The sequence below is a fragment of the Arachis hypogaea genome, chromosome 14 (assembly GCF_003086295.3).
Source record: "Arachis hypogaea cultivar Tifrunner chromosome 14, arahy.Tifrunner.gnm2.J5K5, whole genome shotgun sequence".
NCBI lineage: Eukaryota > Viridiplantae > Streptophyta > Magnoliopsida > Fabales > Fabaceae > Arachis > Arachis hypogaea.
In genome coordinates, this window is record NC_092049.1 from 21,504,863 (window position 1) to 21,531,708 (window position 26,846).

The 26,846-nt window shown below is 30.7% G+C and overlaps 2 protein-coding genes across 3 annotated transcripts; one reads left to right on the forward strand and one right to left on the reverse strand.

The window, feature by feature from the left end:
* Nucleotides 1-17,850: 17,850 nt before the first annotated feature.
* Nucleotides 17,851-18,147, reverse strand: LOC112742395 (nematode resistance protein-like HSPRO2). Its single transcript, XM_072215707.1, has one exon. It carries the CDS (start codon nt 18,145-18,147, stop codon nt 17,851-17,853), a length of 297 nt encoding a protein of 98 aa, XP_072071808.1.
* A 4,334-nt stretch (nt 18,148-22,481) lies between these two features.
* Nucleotides 22,482-25,922, forward strand: LOC112741798 (transcription factor bHLH10-like). Of its 2 annotated transcripts, none has more exons than XM_025790909.3 (5): nt 22,482-22,618; nt 23,061-24,038; nt 24,663-24,968; nt 25,087-25,170; nt 25,527-25,922. In XM_025790909.3, the coding sequence occupies exons 2-5, from the start codon at nt 23,073-23,075 to the stop codon at nt 25,632-25,634; spliced, it is 1,464 nt and encodes a 487-aa protein (XP_025646694.1). In that variant the 5' UTR covers nt 22,482-22,618; nt 23,061-23,072; the 3' UTR covers nt 25,635-25,922. The 2 variants fall into 2 exon arrangements, with proteins under 2 accessions (XP_025646694.1, XP_025646693.1); XM_025790908.3 differs by lacking the exon at nt 22,482-22,618 and adding an exon at nt 22,645-22,912.
* Nucleotides 25,923-26,846: the final 924 nt, after the last annotated feature.

A 26,846-nucleotide genomic window follows, 5' to 3' on the forward strand; every position in this document is an offset into this window, starting at 1 on the left:
TAATTACGTCAAAGTCAATCCAGATCCATCATGCAGAGAACAAGGAATTTTATTAGGTTGAAGAAGAAGCAGAAGAAGAAGAAGAACAAAAATGTGAGAAGAGAACAAGGTCTACGTTGAGAAAAGTTTATCACGAAGAAAAGGTTTATGTTATATACGTTATATGAAGCGCGTGTATAACAAACGACTGTGGGGTGAGGGAACGCGTGTGTGGAGAAAGTTACTTGGATAACATCCATGTATTTTTTACATGGATGTAGAGCTTTTTTGTTTTAAAATATAGATGAGATATGAATTAATTAAAGTAGTTCTAAACAATAACAAACATATATCGAATTTTATTTTTTAAATCAATCAAAATTATATTTTTAATACCGTTTTATTATTTTAAAAATTATATTTTTATACCTATAAAAATTAAATTTTTTATAATTACAGGTACTCGTATTTCGTTTACAGAGTAAACGAAATATGTGAATATTTTTAAACACGTATTACGGGTGCACACATAATAAGCTCCACATATTTTGTTTACACTGTAAATGAAATACGTTCAAAATTATTTCGTTTACAGAAAATAAGTAATACGATGCAATTTGGTAAAAACGCTGCAAATTATTTATATCCGTAAATAATATATTTATTTAATTTATATAAAAAAATCCCCAGACTTTAGTAGAGAACTCGTCTGACTTTTTATTTTTGATCTATTTATTATAAAAAATAATTCTACATCAACTTTTACATCATAAATAATATATTAAAATTTAAAATATTTTTTGTTAAAAAAATTAAGTTTAATTTTTATCAGGCATCAACTTACACATTAAAATGGAGGTACTTTTCCAGGCTCATTTTTTTTGATATGCGAAGTCTGTGTGTGTTGTGCGTGGTTATGGAGAATGAAGATGCTAGATATGGATGTGGGATAGCTTTTTTGAAATATGAGGTGAAAAAATTGGACCATCCAATTTTTTTGTTAAAAAAAATTAGGCCCACTAATTGCACAATCCGATTTCTGTGGGAGAAAAAATTTGAATTTTGGCGTAGCTAATTGAACCGTCCGATTTTTATATAGAATTTTTTTTTATTTCACAAATATCAAATCGGATCGTCCGATTTGATTATTATGTATTTTATTTAAATCCGTCAATACAAATTGGTGAGTCCGATTTACTATATATATATAAGTATGTGTAACTCGTATACGAGTTCTCAAATCTCCTCTCCTCCTCCTTCTTCTTCTTTCCTCAGCTCCTCTATTTCTGTTATTTCGTATGAAGTAAAAAAAATTTGATAGTGAATTTCATATTCATGTGAGTGAGAAAAATGGATGATAGAGTCCTACTAAAAGTATATTATTTCTGTAAAATTTTGTTATAAACATCTGAAGGAGTAAAAATTTATTTGTGAAAATTCGTTAGATATTGTTATTCCATTCACAATCTCATTCGAAAAACTATAAGGTGTGATTTGTGAGAAGATAGATTCTGAAATGTCAAGGAAAATATCATGTATTTTATACAGATATCCTATACCGATATTTAGTGGATTGTTCAATTTCAAACCAAATATATAACTGATGAAGCGAGTATGCAAGAGATGTTTTCAATGTACATTGAAAGTCGTGCTCAGATATTGTTCATTGAGTTGTATATTGAGTTTGAACAATCTGAAGCCGATTGAAATATTGAACGGGAAGATTACAATAGTGACAGTGAGGAAGAGTTTGAAAGCAATTACAAAGTTGTTGGTCTAGAAGGAGATGAAGAACAAGGTGACAGCACTATGGCTCCAAATGTGACAGACGTGGCAAATGCACTCGCAAACGAACATCTGTTTGAGGAGCCATCTTTCATGCGAGCTTTGAATTTCGAAGCCATGCATGCTCCGGAGTTTCCGGAATATATGAATGTAGGTACGTAATTGCCTATATTTATACGAAGGATTAGAATTTTGTAATAATTTATATTGATCGATGGACCAAATAGTTACGTGACATGTGAAAATATACTTAATTAGCATTTGTTTATGTGTTTATTTAGTTAAACTTAAGATAATAATCTTTTTAGTTAGTTATTGATTTAGTTAAATATTAATTAGTATTTATTAATTAGTATTTTATTTATGTGTTTATATTTTTATTTTGTTAAAATTAAGATAATAACTTGATGTAAAGTTTATTTATATTAATATTGATGTAGTGAGTATTGATTTACTTTTAATTTCACTGATTAAATATTTGTGTTTTAAATATTTATCGTATGGCTGTCGTCGTGGTAGAAATTTCTATTGTCATAGATGGTGAATTTGCCGTTGGAATGGAATCATTTCCAGGAAAGTTGTTATTATGGCGATGAAAGATTATACTATTCGAAGAGGTGTAGACTACCGGGTGTATGAGTCGGAGCCGTTGACATTTTATGCCAAGTGTACACAGTATGTGTCAGGTTGTGATTGGCTGATCAGGGTTAGCATGATCAGTAGAAAGTACTATTGGGTTATAAGGAGGTATAATGGTAGTCACACTTATACCAGAGCCACCATTTTTCAGGATCATTCGAAGCTGGATTCGAACACAATTGTAAAAGCAATAAAGTTGTTGGTTAAGGTTGACCCCTCGATAAAGGTGAACTCAGTTATTGTGGAAGTGTAGTCGAAGTTCAATTTTACCATCAACTATCGGAAAGTATGGTTGGCTAAGCAAAAGTCAGTGGAAAAAATATTTGGAGGTTGGGAAGCATCGTACAAAGCTTTGCCCATATGGTTTGAGGCCATGTGTCATAAGGAGTCATCAGCAGTAGTCCATTTTGTGACTATGCCTGCATATCAAGGCGATGACTTGGTAATTGATAACTGGGTATTGCATCGAGTCTTCTGGAGTTATTACCCTTGCATTAGAACATTCAAATATTGTAAACCAGTCGTCCATGTGTATGAGACTCACTTGTACGGAAAGTATAAAGGTTGTCTGTTGATTGCAGTTTCACAGGATGGTAATAACAATATCATCCTAACTGCATTTGCTGTTGTGGAAAGGTAGACTTCTGATGCGTGGCCCCTTTTTTTTAGTAACCTGCGATAACATGTGGTGACTCGGAATGGTGTGGGACTGATCCCTGACCGACACAAATCTATCAATGCAGCTCTGGCCCGTAGTAACGGAACTTGGTCGCCTCCTAGAGCTTTCCACATGTTTTGCATCAGGCATATAAAGTCGAATTTTTTGAGAAAGTTCAGGGCACCATACCTGCAAAAACTTGTCGTCAATATAGGTAACATTGAGTAATTCAAAGTTCATTATTAACAGAGTTACTTTTAAATAATGTTTCTCATCTATCTTTTTTCTCTTTGTTTTTTCTTATTGCTCAGGATATTCAAGGACGGTTCGCGAGTACGAATTGCGTTACCAGCGTTTACGAGAACGGGGCGAGGCTTACACTAACTGGTTAAACCGAATCCCACGTGAACAGTTTGCGTTGGCATTCGATGGTGGTTACCGATGGGGTCACATGACCACGAACCTAGTGGAATACATCAACTCAGTCTTGATGGGTGCATGCAATCTCCCCATCACTGCACTTGTCAAAGCAACATTCTACAGGATTAACGAGTTGTTCACCCGAAAAAGAGCCGAGGCAGAGGCTCGGATTAATGCTGGAAATGTTTTTTCTGAGCTTGTGACCTCAAAATTGCATGCAAATCAACTTGCATCAAGAAACATCCAGGTTAATTGTTTCGACAGACAGAATGAGGTCTTTGAAGTGCGTGAGATGCCAAGTGGAATGGAGTATACTTTGAAACAAATACTTCTTTAATGAAAATACATCTGGCCTTCCTGAAGATCATCCAATGACTTCCTAAAGTGAGCAAGACTAAGATATCTATAGCGTCGGTCTCCACGCTCCCAATTACGCCACCTAATATGATTTATTTCATTAACATAATTGGATTCTAAATATGAACATACGATGTAAGTCGATAATGTTACCTGTTTGCAAGTTAAAAACTGCGGGGTTCCCTAGGAATCGGCGCAAGATATGGTAGATGGATCCAAGCCCAAGTTAGCAGAAGTGTTGGTGGACCATCGATTTTCTTGTAGTCAAAATGAGATACCCTACATAACGTCCTGTACAGGTATGCTATGCATATCGATCTCCAACTATATTGTCTGATACTGCCAAAATCACGAAGCAAAGGCAGAAACTTCCAGTGCACATATGCACCAGACTTGTCTCTAAACAAGATCGTACCAAATAATAACATAATGTGGTACTTCACGTACCTCTTAATATTGTTTTCCTCAAACAACTGTAAAGATTCTTTTAAATCCCGAAGCCACGTCAATTTTATGAAGCTTCCTCTATAGTCTGGCTTTCTCGGTGCAACCCCAAATTAGTGCAAACACTCAGCCTCTAAGACTTCAAAACTACTCATAGTCATTCCTGTCACTGGAAGACCGTTTGTCGAAAAACCAAGAATAACAGCCACATCTTCCAGTGTCACAACACACTCACCAACTGGAAGGTGAAATGTGTGTGTGTCAGGATGCCACCTTTTGATTAGAGCATTTACTAATGCTTTCTGACATTGAACTATTTCATTCTGGAAAACATGATAAAAACCAGTAAACCGTAAATGCTCCTCCACACTATGATTGTACCGATTCCGGAGGCAATAAATAGTTACATGTCAAATTCCGTGAACTGTACAAAAACATAGCAAACTATTAGTCAAATCATTAATAATTACTAATTTATTAAACTAATGCTAAACTTACTATTTAATTAACTAATTTAGTAACGACTATGTATGCATAAATATAACTAACCTACCAATTAATTAACTATCATTATTAAAAAAATTTCACAATTAATTATACAAAACATATTAATTAAATACCTAATAGCTATCATTAATTATTGAAAATACTAAAAAATAAATAATTTTACTAAATCTAATTTTCTAAACTCTAAAATAATAATAATTTAACTTCTAAATTTAATTAATAATCCTAAAATTATTTCGAATGCTTTTAAATTTTTAAAAATTATGATATTATTATACATATTAAATATTTTAGTCATACTGTTTCCTAAAGTGAGCATTGAATTGTTTCTTACATAATTATTTATTTATTAGTCATAGATAATTTATCGGGTAATGATTCCTATATCACTAATAATAAATACTAATTTACTATTAATAATAACTAATAAATAAATTCAATTCTTATTTAACTAATAATGTTTCACTTTATTAAAACCTCAACTACAATAATATATTTACGTCAATTAAATATCTAACAATAAACAAATAATTATTACCGCAGCAAAAATATATTATATTTAACAAAATTTAATTATTAATCATAATTCCTAAAATTATTATAAAAATTATACAACAATTAATGTAACTCTAAAGTTAATTAATTATGATTTTTAAAATTATTACAAAAAATTCTAAACATATATTTTTTACTAATCTATTACATTAGTCTAATTTAAACATTATCATTGATTAAAATGTTCATTAACTAAGTCTAAACATATATATTTCTAACTATTATTTAAACATATATTCCTAAATTTCTAACAATGATAATAATTCGGTAACACATATATTCCTAAATTCAATTTCTAACAACAATAATAATAATTTTGTAACATATATCATATAAACATATATTCCTAAATTTTTAATAATAATAATAATAATAATAATAATAATAATAATTATGAAATATAATAAAATTTTAAAAAATAAACTTACATAATCAGAATAGCAGAGATAATTCATAATATGAAGTTCAAGACGATCAACATCTTTATATTTTTGTTTCTTTGGCATTGTAATTTTTTTTAATTGAAGAAGAAGAAGTAGTTAAACTGGTGAAGAAGAAGAGAGAATGGAGCTACTGGATGGGTTCAAGGAAAAAAGTGACTTCGGAGAGGGAGAGAGTGAATACAAAAAGGGGATACGTTGGTATAAGGGGCACCGCTGTGGGACACAAGGTATGCGTGACACGTGGCGGGGAGGACACAAATCGGACGGTCTGTTTTGTGCCTCTTAAATCGGATCGTCCGATTACCTAGACTAAAATCGATCCATTCGATTTGTTCTTCTTTGGCACCACATCCGGGTAAAGCACACATGCACTCCATAATGCCGTCCTACCCCATTCCCCTTTCTATATCAAAATTAAAAAGTGACTTCTCCACTCTCATTTTTTAAATAAACCCACTACAAATAAATTAAGTTTAATTGCTCAAAACTTCAAACTCATTTTTTTATTATTTTGACTATTAGTTAACTTAATTAAATTTAGTCTTCTCTCATTCTCAAATTCCAACCATCATTCCTTTATTCTCTTAAACCTTTTTTTAAGTATTATATTTTCAACATTCTTTTTCTATTTCTAATCTAGTGGTCATATTCTCTTCATCAAAAGATAAATTGTAAATTCTCTATTTTCTTTTATATAACCCTCTATGACTTTGTATCTTTTAATTTTATTGTTTCTCTTTTTGATATTTTCAATTACAAATTTTAATTCAAACAATTATAATTTAGGTATTAATCTAATTTTTTATTCTCTTCACAAATTTATATATTTTATTTTATTTTTAATTTATTGATTTTTTTTTATCTTTCATTGTATTCTATTATATGTAACTATGTAACATATAAATTTTTAAAGTGAATTGATCAATTTACTAATTTAGAATATATTTTTTTATTTTTAAAAAGGTAATAGAAAAATATTTCAAAAAAAAGATACTGCTAGAATCTGAAGATACTCTATTAGTCTCTTCTAATAAAAATAAGTTCTTAGAATTCAATGTAAAAAGATTGGTAGCTTATCCTGGACAGCGATCCAAAATTTTAAATTATGATCCAAATGACAAAGATAAAATTAGACGAGTTTATTTGCAAAAAGGTCCTTGTCAACCAAGAGAACATGATTTTTCACAAACATATTTTGAGACTTTTCTACATAGATTTAATACTAATTGGTTAGATGAATTTGGCAATTGGTTAGAATATAGTATTTCAAAAGATGTTGTCTTTTGTCTTTGTTGCTTTTTCAGTTAAAAGAATATTTTTTACTATGAATATCATAAAGAGTTAACTTCGTAATCAAATGAAAGATGAGTGGTTGAATGATTATTTGGTTACATATATAAAAAGAGAGACATTCAATCGAGTTGATAATGAAACAATTATTCAACATTTTCAAAATATGAAAACAAAAAGAGAAGTATCTTCAAAATTTGAAGAGAAAAAAGTTAGCGGCTAATGTAATTAATGTGCACTTTTTTTATTTTGGATTAATATATCTTTTAATAATAATGTATATTATTTTTGTCCCCAACATAATTTTTTTGGGTCCGTCACTGGCTCCTATTGTAGTCTTAATTAATTAATTAAAGTAACTAAAATTAATATACTTACTTTTTCATAATTATATTATTAAAATTTATAAATTCAAAAATAATTCACTATTAAAAAATATTAATATTCAAAAAAAATTAATAACTTCGTAAATAACAAAAATGCACCATATATAATTTGAGATTAAACTAATTTATAAAATTACTTAATATAAAAAAATACATAATTAAACTCTATAGTTGATGACAATTATTGTGAAATTGTTATATATGTTCAATTAAATCCTCTTTCAATTGTTGATGCTGCTGCCAATTTTGAAGTTGGACATTTCTTTGGAGAAATTGATGGTATGGTGCAAAATCTTTCTCTCCCAATTAAAGTTGTGATAAATCATTTTCGACATCGTCATACTATAGGCTTTGAGCAAAATTTTCTGCATAAATGTCTCTTTCATCTTCAATAATCACATATGCAATATAATACAAGTTCTCATTATGTTTGCAAACTTCTTTTTTCAAAAGCACGTTGGAGCACGTATAATTGCAAAGCGTGCTCGCAACACTCCGATTCTCGCTCCATGTCTTTTCTTTGTCCTTCTTAGGATTGTGTAAATAACTTGTTTTTCTCCCCTTTAGCTTTGATATTAATTTGACAAATGTGGTCCATTTAAGATAAATACCTCTGCTAAATAGTATTTCATAGTATAATTATTACCATTGATAGCGTAATTTATCTCACGGTCATTTAGAATATCATCGAACACTGGTGAACGATCTAACATGTTGATATCGTTATTTGAACCAGAAACTCCAAAGAATGCATGTCATATCCAAAAGTCTGAAGATGCTACAACCTCAAATACTTTGGTAGCAACCCCACGATAACCACTCATGTACATACATTTCCACACTTTTGGACAATTTTTTCATTGCCAATGCATGTAGTCAATGCTATCCAACATGCTAAGAAAGTCACGATCCTCCGCCATTTGCATCCGGCGTCATACATCATTTGAATTTGTAACTCTTTTTTTTGTTGTTGTCATAATCTTTTCTCTATGTTCGCTCTTCTCCTCTTCTCTTTCCTTTTTTTTATCCATTAGTTCATTTTCTCTAACATTCTTAATATCTTCGATGAGAAATAATTTCTTAACAACTGATGATTTCTTTTAACTAAGATCTTCAGACATATTTTTTCCTTTCCCTTTCTCTTGCTCTTCTTTGATCCTTGTAGGCAAACAGAAGAGTGCACACCGGTTTTCTCAGCCAACGGTATTTTTGAATTTGATGATGATGAATATGCTCCAGTTGCAATGACCTTAGTTCTCTTTGAGCCTCTAGTTTGTGTTGGTAGTTGGCTTCTCCATTTTTGTTCCAAACGAAGTGTAACATCCTGGTTTTTTTTCGATAGATTCGCATATATGAGTTTTACGTTTTGTTCGCGTAACGTCTATGATAAGTTTTTCTGCGATCTTTAAATAAAATGAATAATAATATAATATTAATATTATGTTATTATTTAATTTTATTTGACGAAGGATGGTCAATTGATATTGGATCCGAAAGATTGTAAAAGTTTGGCTTTACTAATGTCATTTACATTAGTAATTTACCCAATCCTTATTTTAATTAAGTACCACCACTTGAGATAATTAATTGAGTTTTTACAATGTCCAATTACCTTAATTACCTTCTAAGATATTTAAAAATTAACCTCGCTGACTTAGCGGTTTAAAATCGCGACACGCAGTGCGCCATGTGTCGCAACGCATTCCTCCTTCCCCTTGATTAAGTGACGCTTAGTCACTAATCAAACTATATAAAAACATACAATTCTCTCTCTTTCCTCAAGGAACAGTCGAGGCATGCATGGAGAGAAAAGGGAGGATTTTTGTTAATTTGTGACTTTTCGAGCTAGATTTTTTGAGATCCGTGACCCCCACAAAAATTCTAATCCGATAGAAGTAACCGTATCTTTCTCCTCCGGTGACTTGCATTTTGTTCGGTGGAATTACGAAGTGGAGCTGCCCCTGCGAGGAACCAGTTCGGCCGAACCAAGAGAGGGAAAGAACCACCGAGTTTTCGATGTTTTTGCTCTGTTTGACCGATCAGAAACCTCCTCCGGTATCTTGTGTGTGTTCTACACTTCATAGAGGTAGGATTTGACTCTTTAATCGGTTAAAATTATGAATTAATTTATATATGTGATTAGATTATTGCCTATTAATGTTTGTTGTTCAAATATGTGATTGTTGGCTGTTGAAATTTTAACTGAATTGCTGCTGAAATTGTTGTTGTGATTCGGCCATGTTGAGAAATTGGAAACTGAGATGTTGTTGTTGAATAATTGGCTGAAATATCAGTTATATAATACTATGTAACTAAGTTCTGTCGCTCGTATGTTGATTTGGGATTAAATATAACTAAAATGAATATTTTGAATAGAGGTTTCGAGTAAAAAGGAGCAGAAACTTGACTGTTAAGAAAGATTTAATAAATAAAAAATATTTATTTATAAAGATATGAACTTTATTAAAATTAATTTGAGTTTGATTTTTGAATAAAAATAATTGGTTTGAAATAAGGGTTTAAAGTGGAAGACGGCTTGGGAAAAAATATTACTCTAACTGAACAAAACATGTTTTATTTTGAAAATGGAAGAACCATGCCCAATTTACTTATTTTAATAAAGTTTTGAGTATTTGCAAATTGTACAATATTTTGAATAATTTATAAAGTAACCAGTGAAAACCAGATCTTTTTGTAGAAGTTCAGAGTTATTTAGAGTAATTTTTAAAGTATGTAAATTTTAATTAAAGTAACTTGCAGAATATGTCATTTTTTAAAGTTTAAGCATATTTATGTATTTTTAGTCCAATGGAAATATTTATACATTTTTAAAGTATTTATAAAATTTAAGCATAACTCTGAGATATTAAAAAGAGTGATCCTAAAGTTAAATCTCATGATCCGCTCTATTTCAGTTGATTATTTTAGAGAAATTATGCAATTCTGGATAAGGAATTATTATATCTTGAAAGGTATTTGATTATGTGATGAAATAATTGAGGTTGGAAGTGCTACACTAATGATTCTTCTTGTCATCGATTTATCCGGCGAGCACCATAGCTCAAGAGTGTGACCCATCACTTTAATCGTGGGAGCGGTACGGGCGCTATAGCTCAAGAGCGTGCTCGGCGCTATAACCCAAGAGTGTACCGGGCACTATACCCTGAAGCAATGGCAATGACAGACAATGTCTGTAAGGATGTAATGTCTGACGCGGGTCAAAAATCGACGGATGAGCTCATTACCTGCACTAAGGCTAGACATGCATCATAATTGGTTACGTATATCACTTGTGTGTGTTGAATTGGTTCTTGTAGTTGTATATTATGTTGTTGTTTGCTTTTGTTTGTTGTTTGCTCTATGTTCTTTTGTTGTGGTCTGATTGATTTGGGACACATGGCCATTATATAAAAAAGCAAATTAACTTATTTCACCTCGACCCTACTAAGAACTCTCCAATTCTTACCCCCTATCTTCCTACCCCTTCAAATGGAGATGGGTGTCATTTTCTATGTGCTCGAGCAACCTATGTGTATGAGGATCCTGTCCTTCACAGCCTTATCCGTAAGTACATAGTTAAAGATCATCCCTTTCATCACTCGCTAACTTTACCTCTCTTTGATCCTGATGCACCATATGCTTTTCCACTATCTTGGTTACATCTTAATTATGTTCATCATCCTTTTGATCACGCGCATGGAGGTCTTGTTCTAGCATAGCAGGATGGTCAGGCAGTGCTTGAGCCTGACCCTATCATCGATAACTACATACATGAGTCTCCTCCAATAAGTTTGGATATGTCAATAGAGTCTCTTTCTATTTGCTCCTTTGACCCTTTCACCATAGAGCCTATCAGGACTTCCGCTGCAACTTCTGGTCAGCCTTCAGCAATTGAGCATATTTCTCCTAGTGGTACAGTTTCCGTAGGGAACAGCAGTGATGGTAGTCCCCAAAGTATATCAGAGGTCATCGTTATTTCTGACGACAAAGACATCGAGGAGATAGAGATTGGGGATCTGACTTCTAAGGATGATGAAGATCCTGAGATGGATATAGATATCGTGGACTTGACTTCTGACAGCGCTTAGATAACGACATCAGCATCTTTTTTTAGCAGCTCTCCGGTTTAGTGTTTCTTTTTTCTTAGGCTCTCACTTTTGTTTTTTGAGAGATCAGATTAAAAGACTAGGCTAATCTGGGCATCAGATTAGGGGCTTCCTATATGGGTCGAATCCCGGAGATATTTTGAGTTGTATATATGTACATAACTGTGAGGGAGTAGCTAACTTTTCATCTTTTGGGTGCTATATATATATATATATTCCTGTTTGTATATGTATCTGTTTATCTTTTTAGTTTGTGCAATCTCGTGTTTCTTCTTATTTGCGAATTATCTTTAAGAAAGTTTTTTTTTATAAAAATTGAGTTCCATTAACCCGATTACAAGCTTTATATTAGTAATAACAGTGTCAGTGTAGTTTCAAGTTGGTAACACTCGATGTTTCGGTATGAACATGCCATACTGGAAATTGGGTCGTTACACGAAGCATATTCTATTGTCTCTTAAAAGTGAACTTTTGACCATAATTTATGAAATAAAGTTTATTAGTCAACTCCTTTATATCATCAGCGTTCGAACCACTCTTTATGTTTTTTGACTAGCTTGATCGTAGCAGTCAGTGCTAAATTTTACACAATACTTGTGAATTCGATTTCCAAATGTTTCACTCTTTTCGTCAATACCAAATATAGGGTTAGTTGAAACATTCAACTATACACTAATCAACTATAGTGTGAAGTTTTGATTTGAAATTTGAGTATTTAAAGTTTGAGATTGTTGTGTATTTAAAATTTGAGAAAAATTTTACAAATAATTAAAAAAAGAGTTGAATTAGTTTAGATCTATTTTTTTTGAAAAAAAATAATACCAGTAGGACTTTAATTTTGTAAATTTAAAAAAAAAAGAAAAAGAATAAAAAAATTGTGAAAATAAATGTGTATATAAATAATATATATAGAATAATAAAATATTAATTTATTAATAATAACGATTATATATTTTTATTTATATATATGTTATATATAATATATATATATAACCACTACTTAATATATACATAATATATATTTTTATTTTTTTATTAATTATCACATGTTAAAATTTTATTGAAAGTAAAAAGTTCTTCTTATTCTCTTTCTCGAAATAAAAGAAGAGCTTCATTTTTTTTGTTAGTGTCTGTTGCCAAAAACGTCCCGGACCAAAATACAAAACTCATACTCTAATCCGACTCGAATTTGATCTCCTTTCTTTTTTTTATCTGTTGACTGTATTTCTGCTCCATTCTATAGTCGAAGCTTTCAACAAATCGATACCGCAACATCGCTTCCCCCATGCGAAGAAGAAGACGCAGCTCGCGTACCTTGTCATCACTGTGTCGACTGACTCTATGAGTTGCCACAATGCGAACCGTGGCTGTCGTTGGGAATTATCACCATATTTTTTTCACCGCCACTTGCTACGATTCTGTCCTGACCAGAACAAGAAATTCTTGACTTCTCTCTAATCAGATTTGCTGGGTTTGCTTCATTTTCTCCTACACTTGGTATGTATAGTTGGACGCCGTTTTTCTTATGTTGCCGATGAGTACTTTCGCTGTCTACGCTAATATTTCTCAACCACAATCATCTTCCCTCGTCACTGATGAGAAGAGCCTCACTTTGAGTTCCATTCTAATGCATGATTCTCTTTTCTCTCTAACAAATACAGTAAAAGGACCTCAAAATTTTGGCCATTGAAATCGCTCTAAGACTCCCAATTAGGTGACTTCTAGAGTCTAGACTTCTAATTTTAGTAAGTTTTAGTGCAAGGACACAGTAATGTGGATCAAAAGGACATCGTGTAGGATGCATTTAGTATCAAGAATAATTAAGACATTTAGAATAAAATATAAAAAGAAGGGTAAATCACAAAATATGCACCCGAATAATTTTATTGTTAATAAAAATATACTCGAATTTTGTTATCAACAAAAATGTCCTCGAATAATTTTAAAACGCGATAAAAATGCTTAACATTAAATATGTATTCTCAAACAATGTTTTAAAAATTGAATTTTGATGCGATTTTTTGCAAGCATGATTAGAAAAATGAGATATTTTTATCCTCAAAATTTGATAATTTTTCGCTAAGTATATATTTTTTGTGATTTTTTTGTCAACAATCAATTATACTTTTAAAAAATAAAAAACATAAAGATCAAATTTTTATCCCTTTTTTCTATATTTTTTAAATAGTTATATAAATATTCCTATAAAATTTTGGATTAAATGCATAAACGGTTTATCGAATACAAAAGTCGTTTGTCACTTACTAAAAAATAATATTCTTTATTAGTATTTTTGTTGTTTTTTAAATTATTTAAGAACATTTTTACTGATAACAAAATTCGGATACATTTTTGTTAGCAATAAAATTATTCAGGTACATTTTTAGTAGTTTATCCATATATATAAAAATCAAAGATAGAAAAATTAGTATATTTTATATTTTTATCAAGAACATAAAATACATCAATTTAATATTTTAAGATATAATATTTATGTCTATATTTTATCTATCTAATATAATTTTGTATTTTTATATTTTTTTTTGTTGTCCTGTACTTATTTACAAATGTAGCCTTACATATTTTAAATGGAGTAATGTCTAAACCAAGAATGACAAGAGATATTCATGGAGCGAGTATTTTTCTCTCTCATCTTCTATTTCTATTTAGGAAAATGTTATTATCCTTGTCCCATTTCTGTCATATATTCCGTTTAATTCTCTTCATATGAGATAAATATTCATAGATATCTATAGATATATTTTTTAAAAATAAAAAAAATAACACAACCATAATATAACTTCATACAATTCAAACAAATTTATTATATTAAAACATAAATGTAATATAATTCACGTATATATACAATTTCCAACATACATATTAAAAAAAAACATGAAATAAAAATAGTTTCTAATAAAATAATATAATATAGCTTTTATATATAAGTGAATGTATTTTAATAAGAGTAATTCTCCGTATACAAGTAATTTTCAATACAAGTGATACAAGTTATTTATATTCATGTCGTTTTACCTTTTTTTTTTTGCCTCCTTTTCTTCTTCTTCGTAATTTTTCTCTCTCGTTATCATCGTCATCAACACCACGTCTTCCTCCCTCTTTTTTTATTGAAATTTCTTCTCCTCTTTTCGTTTTCTCTTTCTCCTTCATCAAAATCACTAGAAAAAATGAAAAAATATTATTCAAGGTACTGTTTTACTGTTCTTCTAATTTTTTTTAGATTGTCTCTGTCATGTGACTCATCCTTAACCAGCAAAACATTAAAAGATTTCAATAAGAAATATACTGTCTCCCCCTATATTGGGTGTATTTCTTAAATCCTTTGGGTGTATTTCTGTAACTGTTTGGGTGTATTTCTGTAATCCTTTGAATGTATTTCTGTAATCGTTTGGGTGTATTTTTGTAATCGTTCGGGTGTATTTCTGAAGTTCCATCATCTTCAAAACAATTTCAAAACTTGATTTCAGAAACCATGAAAATCGAAAAAAATAGAAGGAGATCGAAGGCAAAGAGAGAACGCTTTTCTATACAAATCATACAAGTCATTTATATTCACGCCGTTTTCACGTTTTTTTTTGTGCCTCTTTTTCTTCTTCTTCTTTCTCCGTGCTTCCTCTTCTTCTTCTTCTTCTTCTTCTTTCTCTGTGTCTATTCTTCTTCTTTTTCGTAAAAAAGGAAATGAAGATGAAACACGCGAAGATGGTTCAATAACGCGCATGTTAGGCCCAACTTGTAAGAATTGTAAACAAAAGTGACTTGTATGTGTAGCACTCCTCGTCTCCATTTATTTTTTTGTTATTTGTAATTTAAAATTCTCTGAATATTCGAGCGTAAATTAAAATAGTCATTTACTTTTATAAATATCAAAACACGTCCCTTAAATTGAGTTTTGTGAATCTCCAATTATCCCTATGGGGTTAACTCAACTTCCATTACTTCAATATTGACTTGGATTATTAAGTATCAACATGGCATTCTAAAAATAAAATAACGTAGACACTACATGAATATAATCAAAATGGTATTTCAAATTGGTTAATAGGCTTGTGAAGATTTGAGAAAAGAATCTAAAGAATATAAAAAACAGTAAATGAAGAGAAGTTGAGAGAGAATGAGTAAGAATACATCAAGTAGTAATATTATTGATTGTGTTTCAGATACAAGACTTTGACTTCTATTTATACGTTAATAATGAGTAACTAACAGCTTTGCCTAATATGAAAATTATGTTGATTCCTAACTACCTTAACAGTTTTATTGTATACTACCTTGTATGTATCTGAAGAGTCTTTTAACTGCTTTTCAATTATTAAGAGTAGGATTGTGCATAAGTTATCACACTTTATTGATTGAATAGGTGATATCAGGTCTTGTCAAAGTGAGATAATATTGAAGTGCATCAACTGTGGACCTGTATAACTTAGGATTATCAAAAGGTTCAGAATCAATAGCATGTAATTTAAGAATCAATCATTAGTAGAGTAGGGACATGTTTAGAGTGTAATATATTAGTTTTGGTGAGTAGATCAATAATATATTTATATTGAGATACAAAAAGGCTACCACCAGATTATGGAGTAATTTAGTCACCAAAAAAAAAAAGATTATGGAGTAATTTGTAAGTCTAAAAAGAAGTTAAATCACATAAATCCTTGAGAGAAAACAAAATGCAATCTTTTTAATAAGAGTGTTAACAACATGAGGATCACTACTAGTGACAAGGATATCATCAACATATGCTAATAAATAAATGACATTATGAGATTGGAATTCTAATGAACAATGACGGATCAAATTTGGTTGCTTTAAAACCAAAATTATGTAAAGTTTGAGTAAGTGTAGAGTACCAAGTCCTGGGTGCTTGTTTATATATAGCTTTCTTTAAATGGTGTGGAAGTGAAGGCTCTTGGTGCTGACATTGCAGATTTAGAACGAGTCACCATAGAGTATGTTAGTTGATGGAGTTTATGGAATTGGGGGAAGAACAATCTCAATTTCAGAAATTGGTAATGATGTAGAATGATCATTTTGAGTTAAAAATGTTAAAACCGTATTAGCTAAATCCGAGGCTGCATTTGATGGAGGTATGTTAGGAGAGGTATTAACTAACTCTGATGATGGTGAAGTTTGATTAATAGGATTAGGAGGGACTTGAGAATACTGCATAGGGGCAATGTTAGTAGTAATAGAGTGCTAGAGTTAGTGAATCTTGTATGTAAGGAAATAGTGATTCATCAAAAATCACATTTCTGGATAACTATAACTTGCCATTTGGTGACAAACACTTGTAACCTTTATGGTAGATATAAATGAGATTTATAATCAAATTTATCTCTATTGTATGGTCTTAATAAAAGGTAACATGCACACCCAAACACTTTGAGAAATACATAATCAGTTTTCTATGGAAAAGCACCTCAAAAGGTGTTTTAAAGTCTTAAACAGCAGTTGGTAACCTACTAATAAGGTGTACAGCTGCTGTGAAGGCTTCATCCCAAAACATCATTGGCAATGAGGCCATGGCTAAGAGAGAAAGCCCAACCTTAGTAATATGTCTGTGCTTTCTCTCAACATTGCCTTATTGTTGATGAATATAAGGGCATGACAATCTATGAATAATACCTTCTAATGCTAAAAATGCAGTAAAAACTTGAGAAGTAAATTCCCCACCATGATCAGATTGTAGAGCTAAAATGGAGTGTCCTGTTTACTTCTCCATCCTCAATTTGTATTGTTTAAAGACTTTAAAAGCTTTTGATTTATTGACCAAAAGAAAGATACTAGTATATTTGCTAAATGCATCAACAAAACTAATATAAAAATGAAAACCATATCTTGAAGAAAAAGTCTAGGAAGCCAACTATAACTTAAGCCAACTCAAGCCAATCCTTTGTATTTCTAGTTTTGAAATTCGAAAAATTAGGGTAGTGGAATGTTGTTTTTTCTTTTTTATAACAGACCTCTTGTTTTTCAGCTAGTTGGTTCCCTAGTGGAATCGATAATTAATTAATTTTAAATTTTTTAAATTCAAAATTTTAAAAATTCAAAAGATTAAGTAAACCTAATTAAAACCTATAAAAACGTTTATCTTTTCTCTCACATTAATCTACTTACTTCCAACAATCATACACATAGACTCCTCTCACACCGTCAGGCCCTCTCCGCTTCCCCACCGCGACCCACTCTTTTTCTACCAGCGAGTCGCTGGAACCAACTCGGTGCCCGCTAGCCTCCGCACTCCCCATCATCGCCGCCACAACCTACTTGTAACCGAAGAAGAATCTCTTCATCGCCGCCTCTATTCCCTGCATCGCTTGCAACACCTCCACCACACTCTCCTTCTTTTCCGCATGAACTCTCATCGCAGCCTCAACTATCCCCGGCCCTCCCTTCGGATCAACCTCCACCTCCAACATCTCCGACATCATCCTCTTCATCTCCCTACACATCTTCGTCACCTCCACTAGCTCCTTTGACCGGAAGCAAAATGCCGCCGTATCGCCGAAACACGGAATCTCGATCTGCTTCTTCAGCTTCATCAAATCGTTTGGATCCATCAATAAGTGAAGCTCCTCGATCTCTGTTAGAAGCTTCCAGATCCGTTCCACTGCGTAGCACTCCCTCGCGGCCTTCTCGAACCCTTCCTTCCACCGACTTCGCAACACTCGAGCAGCACGGACTCCACAATCTGGTGCGTCGCGCGGAGATTCAAGTTCTCGAAGTTACCCACGTGATCAGGATGTTGTTCTCTGCGTGTTGGGATATTAGGTGCCGTTTTGATGATTAAAGAGATTGCAAACTACGATCTTAGTCAAAAAGAATCTTTGAACAATTATAGAAAAATAAAAAAAAATATTCATTTAATACGAAAAAAAACATCCTAATACTTAACAAAAGAAATATCCAGTTATATTTTAGCAAAAATAATTAAATATCTATAAAATTTAAAAAAAATTATGAAATTCTTAAAGAAATAGAGGCATTCACATTTCTAGTACAAAAAAATTCGAAAAATATATAAAAGAACATTCATTTAGTATAAAAAAAAATATTCTGATACTTAGCAGAAGAAACATCTATATATATTAACTCATGGAGATTTTGGATTCACCTAAAAGTATTTGGCTGATTTTTTGCTAATACCCTTTTGGTTCCTAGCATTGCTCATTAATTATTAATATAAATTAATGTGATTTTATTTAATTTTTGGCTGATAACCTCCTTACTATAAATAGATGTAAAAAAATTAAATGAAAATTGACGCATTTTTTGCCATTGAACAAAACTCACATATATATAGGTAATAAAGAACTAGAATTAATGAAAGGAATATTGCATTTATTCAGAATAGTTTGAACAATTTTTAGAGCTGGCTCAGTCTCTTATGCCATTAGAGCAATTATATCAACATCTATTTTTTTTAAGTGAGTGCTCTTTTATTAACATTGCTAGAAATAGAAGTAGAATTGAGTACAGTAGGTATGTTTCTTGGTACATAGAGGTTAAAAAATTCATATAGTTGATTTTATAGTTGATGGTTTTCCACCTTTTTTAGCAAATTGAGATGAAATTTTTTTTTTGAAAAATAATCTCCTAAATATTGGCTCTGTAGAGTGATGAGTATAGTTTTGCGCCATGTACTATAGTTGTTTTCATGCAACAAATCTGTGATAACGGGAAGAAAATACTTGGAATCAGAAGAAAAAGTGGGTGTTACTACCATGGCTCATATTGAAAGAACCTTGGCTCATAATACCATGTGAAGATTTGAAAAAGAATCTAAAGAATATGAAGAACAGTAAATGAAGAAGAGAAATTGAGAGAGAATAAATAAAATAAATCAAGTAGCAATATTATTGATTGCGTTTTAGATACAAGACTTGCACTCCTATTATACATTAATAATATGAGTAACTAACAGCTTTGCCTAATATGAAAAATCTATTAGATTCTTAATTGCCTTAACAGTTTTATTAAGTCACAAGCTAACTAACCATTCTCTACACTACTATCCTTTACAAGGCTCAATTTCATCCCTCCAATATAAAATCCTAAACTCCAAAATGAAAAACAACATTCATCTTCATCTTCTCTTCCGTTTCTGTTAACTGCTACTGCTACTCTTGTACTTGTTTTGCTTTTTGTGGATACTTTCAATTATATTTGGCGGTTATGTGTGTGTCACAATGGTATTTGGTAGAAGTGTTACTTGTCGCATGTTATTGGATGACTTCATTTAGTTCTGGCATCTTACTGTATTATTGTTGGTTGTAGTTTTATCAAATTGTAGAAAATGATACTACAGATCTTTATATATTGCTGATTTCACATTTATCACCGTGATTTGCTACATATTTGGCCTTCAAATGTTTTGCTTAGATCTTTGTTATGTAATATGTGCTTGATTGTTGGTTACATCTCTTGCTTTCGGAAGAGAAACTGATCAAGATGAATGTGATTTTTTCATTTTGGACTTGGGTTTTTATATTGAGGTAGAGACTAAATTCAGTTCAATCAATTAATTCAAAATATCATTTTGATGATATTCATGTGGTGCTTACGTCATTTTATCTTTTGGAATGTTATGTTGGCACTAAAAAGTCTAAAGTAAGCATTGTAATAATAAGTTGAATTATTACTAATTGATAGAGATCGGAGATCCTCAACTTAATTTGAGAGGCTAATTTGAATATTTATGAAATGAGTAGCTATTTTAGTTCACGTTTAAAAATTTAAAGACCATTTTAGATATTATTCATAACAATTTGATTATGTTATAATAAAAAAATTTGATTATTCAGGTGACAAATTTGATTATTTTACTATAAAATCTTTAATTATTTTCATTATTTTATTAAAAATATATATTAAAAAACTATAGAAATAGGCTAACCTGTATTGACTGATATTTGGTGTTCATTAAACATTTTTCGTAGTAATATTTTTTTTTTCAGTTTATGTGTTATAATTTAGTTTATAAAATTCTTTTATTTTGATTTATTTTTCTCATAAAACATAACCAAATTTTATTTTTGAATAAATTAAATAATTTCATGTTAAAAATATTTTTCCTAATTAAATATATAGTTTTAAATTTTAAGGAATATTTATTAATTTTTTCTTCTGAATTAAAAAAAATTAAAAAAAAGGAAGAAGAAAACATGAAATAAATATGAAATTGTTAGGCAAATATAAGATACTCCATTTATTGGTTAGTTTAGTTAGTTTAATCCTGCATTTCGCGTGAAAGGGAATCCCTTGCAGGGAGGGGACCACATAGGTCAAAGGCAGTTCACCCCCTTTTTCTTTAATAGGATGAAAAAGAGAAGATAGATATAATAAAAGTAAATGGTGATCATAGTATAATTAATTAATTATAGATAGTTATAATTAAGTGTACAAAAATAAAATACTAATTTTATTATCTTAATTTTCCGGTGATTAAATAATTTGCATCTGAGTTTAGTTTGGGATCTTTTATTCTATTCTCAATTTCTACTTTTTAGTGGGATAAAAAAAAAAGAAAAATTTTCGACTTCTTCTAACCTTTTCTACTAATAAAAAATTGAATAAAATGATAATTAAATTTTTAAGGATTTTGGCTTAAAATTAATTAGTCATTTAAAAAAATTATTAATTAGATTTTTTTATTATAATAAACGGTGAATATGTATATCCTTCTATTAATAAATAGTACGAAATAAAATAGAGTTGTCAATAAATGATGCGTATTTTTCATGTGAACATAGAAATAATGTAGTTTTAGATGGTAAAACATTCATTATTTTAAATTTTCATATAACTTTTATCAATGATTTTCTGTTTATCACGAATTCTATTAAAACAGGTAAGTTTTCGTAATAATTTTTTATAAGTAGATATGTCACAATAGTTAACAGTACATATAAAAATCATTGTTAAGTTGTACGTCATGAATTGATAGAAAGATATAATGTATCCATCTCCGCAAATTATTTTTTATATTGGGGTGGAAGTGGTATTTTTCATTATCATGAATTGTAAGAGTGTTACTTTCAAATGTGGAACTGTATGATTCAAAATGTAGAAATTGGACCTTCCGATTTTTTTTTTGTTGGAAACAAAAATCAGGCCTTCCAATTTGGTGAGAACCAAAACCGAACCTCTGATTTGTGAATTTTTTTAAAAAAAAAAATCACAAAAAACAAATCGAGAGATCGGATTTGATATTAAAAAAATTTCAAAAATCAACTTGTAAAGTAATCAGTTGATCCGATTACTGATTCCCATACCAAAACAACAACACTTGCAAAACTAATAGAGCTAAATTGCACACACTTTTTATCCATAATAAAAAATTTTAGCCTTTACTATATGAACGACTTAATTGATTTTTTTTTCAGGACTAATTAGTTTGAAATTAAAATTTTCAAAGACCCAATTTACTCTCAAAAAATTTTCAAAGAAAGAGTTTAACTTTTTCCTATGATTTAAGTTCTAGTTGTTTCTCCTAAATCAATTTTATTGCACTCTGCATATTTGCCAAATAACTATAATAATGCTTAATACCTTACAGTTTTTAAGCTCTAAAAAGTATTATAATTTTTAATAACTCAAATATTGTAAATCAATATCGTATGTCCTTATTGTTTTCAATGAGTATTTTAAAGTTAGTAACTATAAATCTATAATAACCATAAGAATTAAGTTAATTTGTACCCTAAAAATATAAATTAAGATTACTAATAAAAAATGTTATTATAAAAAAAATATGCAAAATTTAGTTTCTAATACAAATATTGTGCATTTATTAAAATAAAAAATTTAAATTTTTTTACTACTAATAATAATAACAATCTTAATTTGTACCATTAGAAAACATGTTAATTAAACCCTAACTGTAATAATGCTTGACACCTCAAACCGAAAGAAGAGAGTTTTCCCAAAAAACAAATGAAAGAAGAGAGATACACTTCCCTTCAGAAAATGGGTTTGGAAACTAAACAGGAAATGAACTCCAGTGGGGACCACAAGTAACTTCTTTCTGAAGTATGATTCTGGTCATGTATTTTTTTGTCCAATATAGTTAAAATGTTAATAATTCTATGGTCAAAGGGAATAATCTAACTGAATTGGTAGTAAATGAATCACCTCAAGATTAAATAACATTTTATTAGATATATTTTGCTATTTTAGTTTAAGAAGATCACTCAAGGAGGTAAAAAAAACAAGAAGCAAAACATAACACACTACTAGTTTCTTGGCTTTGTTTGTTCTTAATTGAAGCACAAAACATTCTACAAGTTTGTGCTAGAACTGCATAACCACCTTCAGATAAACAAGGCATAAATCTCATACACACGATTCAGTGAATATTTACTATATGCTCATTATGTGTTTGATTATTTTCCTCTGAGAATATTTTGTTGTTCACTCACATGGTATGTGTTTTTTCATTTGAGTTTTAGTTAACTTTTGTCATATTATGCAGAAGACAAATATTATGAGTTCTTCTGGAGCCATGCAAAAAAAGCATGAGGAGAATAGTTTCCTTGATACCAAGACAATGGCAGAAGGTTCAGACCCATCACCATCACCAACAAACATGGTTGCAGCTGCAGATGAAGGAAACACCGAAAACAGCAATGAAGAGAATCTCAATCTCTCTTTGGATGAGTTCTATCACCAAAACCACAATCCACCACCACAAACAACAGAAGGTGTCTCAACCTTTGAGAATGGAACATCTTCCATATCTATGGACATAGAAAACACACAGAATCTGAGTTTGAACATCGGCAATTCCTACAGCAACAAGGGTACTACTACCCCCTTGGTGCAAGAGATTGTGATTGATCATGATGATGCATTTCACTATGAGAAATCCAATTGGGACTCTACCATTCATGAATTGCTTGATCTTGGATTTTCTAACCACAATGAAAATCAGCAAGCACATGATCACCAACAATTTCAGCTATGTGAGGCACAAAATTGTAGTCAAAGTTACCATTCATCAGATCTTCTTCAGCTTCATTTGAATCCGAATCAAATCCCTTGCATCACAAACCCAATTCAGAATAATACACCAAACTTTCAACATTCCATGGGGTTCCTTGGTGACCTTCCTGTGGGATCAGACTATGACACTTCACTTCATTTGAATCCAGCCTTTGGAGTTGGAGAGTTGTTTCCGTCTCTCCCGCATGGCTACACTAGGCTGACTGATTCGAGGAGCGGATTCCTCTTTGGTGGAGGGGATGAAATGGAGGGAAATGGAGCTTGTTATCAAGATGGAGATGGAAGCCAGGTTGACATTGGAGTGATGGAGTTCAACAGAGCCAGAGCTTGTTCTGTTGGTGGCAGAGGGAGGAGAGGACAAGGTACCATGCCAATTGATAAACAAAGAAGAGAGCAATTGAATGACAAATACCAAATCTTGAGAAGTTTGATCCCAAGCCCCACTAAGGTACCTATGTTACTAATACTAATGCAGCATCTAGTAATTTTGTTAATCATATATATCTGAGATTAATTTCTATATACTTAAGCCAATAAAGTTTGAGAGAGAAAAAAAAGAAGAAACGATAGTGATTGCCACTTACTTCTAGCTATAGGCAATGTTCAATCTATAACCAATTGAAATTCTCTGATTTATATTGAATGAAATGTAATGGATACAGAGTGATTTTTTCATTTTGGCTTAATTAGGACCCAATCTAATACAATATAGAAACTGTTTAATACCACTCAAAGTAAAATTTGAATGTGTGAACATAGGCCTACATTTTCAGAATATAAAGGTCAAACAAAATCATGGTATGTAGTTATCATGATGGCTAATTACTCATTATAATTTAGCATTTTTCTTAAAAAATTCTGTTGGTTTATAGTGTCATTGCATAGAAACTAGATGTCTAACAAATAGAACCAAATATACAAAATACAAAAATTTCCAGCAGAATCATGGAGTCATTGCATTGAAATTAAATGCTACATATATCTTTTGTGGCTAAATCAAGTTGTGTTTGGTTTAACTTTTGATTACACTTTTGGATTCCTATCTGTTGTGTTATGAAAATAACATTGATAGGTAGATAGAGCATCTGTGGTGGGAGATGCAATTGATTACATAAGAGAACTGATTAGAACAGTGAATGAGCTCAAGTCATTGGTGGAGAAGAAAAGGATTGGGAGGGAGAGGTTCAAGAGACACAAAGATGAAAATGATGCTTCAGAGAGCTGTAACATAAAACCTTATGGTGATGGGTCCATAAGAACCTCATGGCTTCAGAGGAAATCGAAAGACAGCGAGGTTGATGTCCGAATAATCGATGATGAAGTTATAATCAAGATGGTTCAGAGGAAGAAGATCAATTGCATGCTTTTTGTCCCCAAGGTTCTATTATGGAAAAAATTAAGCTAAATCAAAGAACTACACTAATATACTAACTTTTGACACCTCACATATTCTAGAACATTCAATTCCTATAACTATTCCATCTTATACATAACAGGTCCTGGATGAACTTCAGTTGGATCTTCACCATGTTGCTGGTGGCCATGTTGGAGAATATTGCAGTTTCTTGTTCAATAGCAAGGTTGGTATTTCATATGACAACAAAAATTAACTCTGAATTTGAGTAACTTGCTGTTTCTGTCCATGAATGAACGAAACTAGCTTTGTATCCAGGAAAGATGATATTGTGTGACGAAAGTAACAAAACGTTAATTTCATTCATGAGTAGATTTGTTAACATTCTGAACTATCATAGCTAGAGATATTAGTTTACTTATCATTCATGAATACAAAATTAGTTTTACCAATATTAAACATTTTATGCATAGAAATAGTAGTTTACTCTCTTAAATTACAAGACTTTCCTGAGTGAATACAATTATCAATTATCATCACTGTTTTGTATATTCAAGTGTTGAATTGTTTTCACTAAGACAGATAATTGAAGGTTCTTCAGTCTATGCAAGTGCCATTGCCAACAGGGTGATTGAGGTTATGGACACTCAGTATGCAGCAGCAGCTGTTCCACACAATAGCAGCTATTAGAGTTGCGGTTAATTGAATAAAAGATTAGGGGTTTTTATTAATATAGATAATGACATTTATGGAAAAAAATAATAGATAGCTAATAAAGTTTATATGGATGCTAGATACAAAGAAGTAAGAACTTAGTGAAATTTACTTGTTAAACAGTTTATGACTTATGGTTCACAATCGAACTTCTTTAATTATGAACTATAATGAAGCAGGTGGCTATGATTGAACAAGAACATGAATGCATTTGCTTAGCTTGTCTGTACAGAATCAGACATACTGCATTTTTTTAACTTTTTATATTGCAGCTATTATTACTGGTGTTCAAATCATTTTTACTAGGAAGTAATTCTATAATTAGGATCAAGTTCGAGTCTTATATAGATACAAGTACAAAAGCGACAAAAGAAAAAAGAAAAAAGAAATGGGAGAACTGCTTCCGTGAATTTCATAGAAATTTTCCAAATCCAACATTAATATAACGAAAGCAAAAAAAAATTAGAGCAATGTTATATAACTAACAACTGCTATTAGTTTTGACCAATAATAATTTATATCCATATTTATAAAAATTTTGTACACAAAAAATATATAGTTTATACTTATATTTACTAGAATTTATACACATAAATATCAATACAGTTTGTATCCATATTTTTCAGAATTTGAACAGATAAATTAATAAAATTTATTTATTAAAGATAATTTAATATTTGTACTAGTCAAATGATGACTAAGGCCATCTCCAGCTCATCCCAGTCTCTCTTTTACGTCATAAGAACATGTCCAATAGTAAACAAATGAAGACCCCATTTACTATTTATCTGACAGTAAATGAAACTCAAAACATCTCTCTTTTTCATTAGAAGAAAAAAATTATTGGACATGTTCTAAAAAATACTAAAAATTATTGGCACTCAAGAGTTTCTCAAAAAAATATATAAGCAAGAAAAAATTTTATGTAATTATATTTAAGTATTCATCTTAGTTAAAAAGAAAAAAAGAAAAAACTATTATTCTTTAGATGAGAAATTTAAAATCAAAGACCTTTTACTTAGGAACAACCATTTACCATCATGACTATCCTACACTTATATAACTATTAAAAGTAAATTAATAATCAACCGGTGGAAAATCAAAATTCTATAAGTATTAAGTAGTATAAATTTATTATATTATACTAGTATCTTAATCTTTACCACTAAAAAAAATTATCTTGTAATT

Bases quoted from the DNA above. Each gene is read 5' to 3' on its own strand.
- LOC112742395 (XM_072215707.1), bottom strand. From the start codon at position 18,147: ATGGATCCAAACGATTTGATGAAGCTGAAGAAGCAGATCGAGATTCCG.
- LOC112741798 (XM_025790909.3), top strand. From the start codon at position 23,073: ATGAGTTCTTCTGGAGCCATGCAAAAAAAGCATGAGGAGAATAGTTTC. The intron at 24,969-25,086 runs GTTCTATTATGG...TATACATAACAG, and splicing joins GCATGCTTTTTGTCCCCAAG to GTCCTGGATGAACTTCAGTT. The intron at 25,171-25,526 runs GTTGGTATTTCA...TCACTAAGACAG, and splicing joins GTTTCTTGTTCAATAGCAAG to ATAATTGAAGGTTCTTCAGT.